At 52.0% G+C, this 2,623-nt stretch overlaps 1 protein-coding gene across 1 annotated transcript in view; it reads left to right on the top strand.

The window, feature by feature from the left end:
- The first annotated feature begins 1,559 nt into the window (after positions 1-1,559).
- MOGAT1 (monoacylglycerol O-acyltransferase 1) overlaps positions 1,560-2,623 on the top strand; it is a 32,792-nt gene continuing 31,728 nt past the window's right edge. The window contains exon 1 of the mRNA XM_004701642.2: positions 1,560-1,653. Coding sequence (XP_004701699.1) covers positions 1,560-1,653 — 94 coding nt within the window. The remainder of the gene's footprint in view (positions 1,654-2,623) is intronic.

The raw sequence follows: 2,623 nt of genomic DNA on the forward strand, positions 1-2,623 counted from the left end.
GGCAACACTGGGTTGGGATGTTTTCTTGATGTGCACTTACCCTTTATATAAAACTCTCTCTTATACATGAGTTTCTGTGGATTTGTTTCTCTAATGTACCCAGACTAACAGTCACTTAGCCAAGAAAGTGGTGGAGCCAGGTTCCCTATGCCATTTCAGCCAGAGTAACTTCACTCTGATTGGCTTTATAAATAAAGAAAGCTAGAAGGGAAACTTGAAAGGCATTCGTCTTCCGAATCAGGCTCGCCTGGTCGCGTTTCATTGGAAGCTTACAAAGCAATGCAGGTCTGCCCCTCTGCCCTTATCAGATGGGGGACCTGGGTCAAATCACTGACTTTCTCTACTTCAGTGAGCTATTCCGTGAAGCATGCAGTTTGCAAAAATGAGACCCAAGACTCCCTTAGTTTTAATTCTGGACATTAACAAGATTCATAGAGAAAAATTATTTTGAATCACCTGATAATTTAAGACCTTCTAATCCTTGGAATGGATACAAATATGGGTAACTTCCAGGCAGTGGTGCAGTGGGCATGCAACAGGCTGCTAACCATGCGCGCTAGCAGTTCGAAAGCGCCAACCACTCTGCGGGAGAAAGACAGGGATTTCTACAGTGTGGGAAACCCGCAAGGGTTGCTATGAGTCAGCATGGACTCATTGGCGGTGAATTTATTTTTTGTCAGCTTCCAGTCACTTGGTCAAGTCAGTCAACTCAAAGCACCATGGGCTGCCAAAAGAACAATTCTGCCTGGTGTGGTCAGAATGTTCCTTAGAAGCAATGATTAAAAAAAAGAAGAAGAAGCAATGATAAGAAGTTCCCACGAACTTTGGACTTGTTCCCAGGAGAGGTCAGTCCCTGCAGAGAGACATCATGCTTAGTACCATAGAGGGCCAGCAAAAGAAGAGAGGAAGGCTACAATGGGCTCAAACACAGGAAAAACTGAGCCAGGCGCAGCGCGGGACAGGGCTTCACCCGGTTGTTCCTGGGACCGTTCAGGGGTCGGAACCAACTCCATGGCACCTAACCACAATACACCTTTTTGTTCCAAGACTTAGTTCAAGTTCAATAACCAAGAACCCAAATCCCGCGCCTTCCTCGCGAGTGATCTTTGCCAGCCATTCCCGCCGCAGACAGTCCTCAAGAATGGGGTCGATTTCTGGGCTAATGGTCCGCGGGCCAAAGGTCAGATCCCAGCGGAGATCCAAGATCTCCAGTGCTACTAGGTTCAGGCCCGTGGCCTGGTGAACCTCTTCCCAGGTCGCAAACACCCCACGGGGCGTATTCTCGCCGACGCCTGGGCGCGCTGGCCAATGCGCCCCGGGCGCACCTGCGGCTCTGAGGCCCCACCGCTGGAGGCCGAGGGCTTCGAAGGTGATTGGCCGCCCCCAGCCTCAGCGCCAGCGCGCCCTCCCACCCGGCCCCTCTGGCCATGGAACCACCTTCCTCTCCGCCCCACTGGCACCCAGCTCAGACCTGATTTGGCGGCGCATTCCTGTCCGAGCAGCAGAGAAGCCAGAGTTCCCAACCGAACGGCCGGCACTGTCCCAACCAGGTCCGGATCATGAAGATCGAGTTCGCGCCGCGCAACATCCCGCTGGCGCGGCGGCTGCAGACGGCGTCGGTGCTGCTGTGGCTCGTGCTCACAGTGCTGCTGGGTAAGGGGCACGCGCGCTCGGGCCAACTAGGCGACTAGCGCGGGCACGGGACTCCAAGGAAGCGCTCCAAACCGTGACGCCCTTGTTTGAGAGCAGGAGGTCAAAAAGGGCGTTCGGAATTAAGCAAAAGCCACTTCTCTGGCGTTTGCTGAATCCCATAGCCAACAGCTGTTTGCCAACTCCATTTTCCTGTCCTATTCTTCTCTGAGATATACTGTATACTCGCAAACCCACTGATGAGAAATGTATACATTTGGGATATGTAGGCGACCTATGAAACCATGACCCAGTGGAGCACTGCGCTTTGGCCTCTCAGAAGTTGACAAACTTGTTTCTAGGACTGTAGTACCCACTGGTAAATGGAAAAACAGTACCCAAGAATTTAAACTTTAATGCCTTCCCCACTCCTGATGCCAAACAACTGTGTTGGGTTTCTGTGTTTAAAGGTCTCCGGGATTCTGAAAGGCAAGGCTGAAGCCAAATCGTGGGGTGGCGCCTTCTGCCTGCAAAGAATTTGACACAGAGATGCGTTCCACTTGATCCCAAATAAAGTCCACTGTAGAAACGCAGTGGAGTGGCCTGGTGGTTCAGCAGTGTAAGCGTTGGGTTGCTCACGGCAAGGCAGTTGGTGCCTTGGCTAGCCACCCCTCCTGATGGGAGAGAGATAAGGCGGGCTGTTTGCATGGCACTGTATGGAGCAGTCCTTTAATGTCCAATAGCTTCGCTTCGAGTTGGAATCCATTCCCAGTCGGATCCCTATGGGTTTGGGTTTGGGTTTGGGTGGGTATTAATGCACTTAGGGCAATCATTACCCATGGGACGGCAACCTTAGGGGGTCTGACCTAGACCCAGAGAGGCCAGGGAGTGTACTTTCTCCTGTGCACCCAGGCCAGTCATTACAGATGGGATGTCAACATTAGGTGGTCTGACCTAGGCACAGAGAAGCCAGGGAGTCTTTATTTCTTTTCTT

The sequence above is a fragment of the Echinops telfairi genome, unplaced genomic scaffold (assembly GCF_000313985.2).
Source record: "Echinops telfairi isolate 266 unplaced genomic scaffold, ASM31398v2 ScPeMD7_3;HRSCAF=10, whole genome shotgun sequence".
NCBI classification, from domain to species: domain Eukaryota; kingdom Metazoa; phylum Chordata; class Mammalia; order Afrosoricida; family Tenrecidae; genus Echinops; species Echinops telfairi.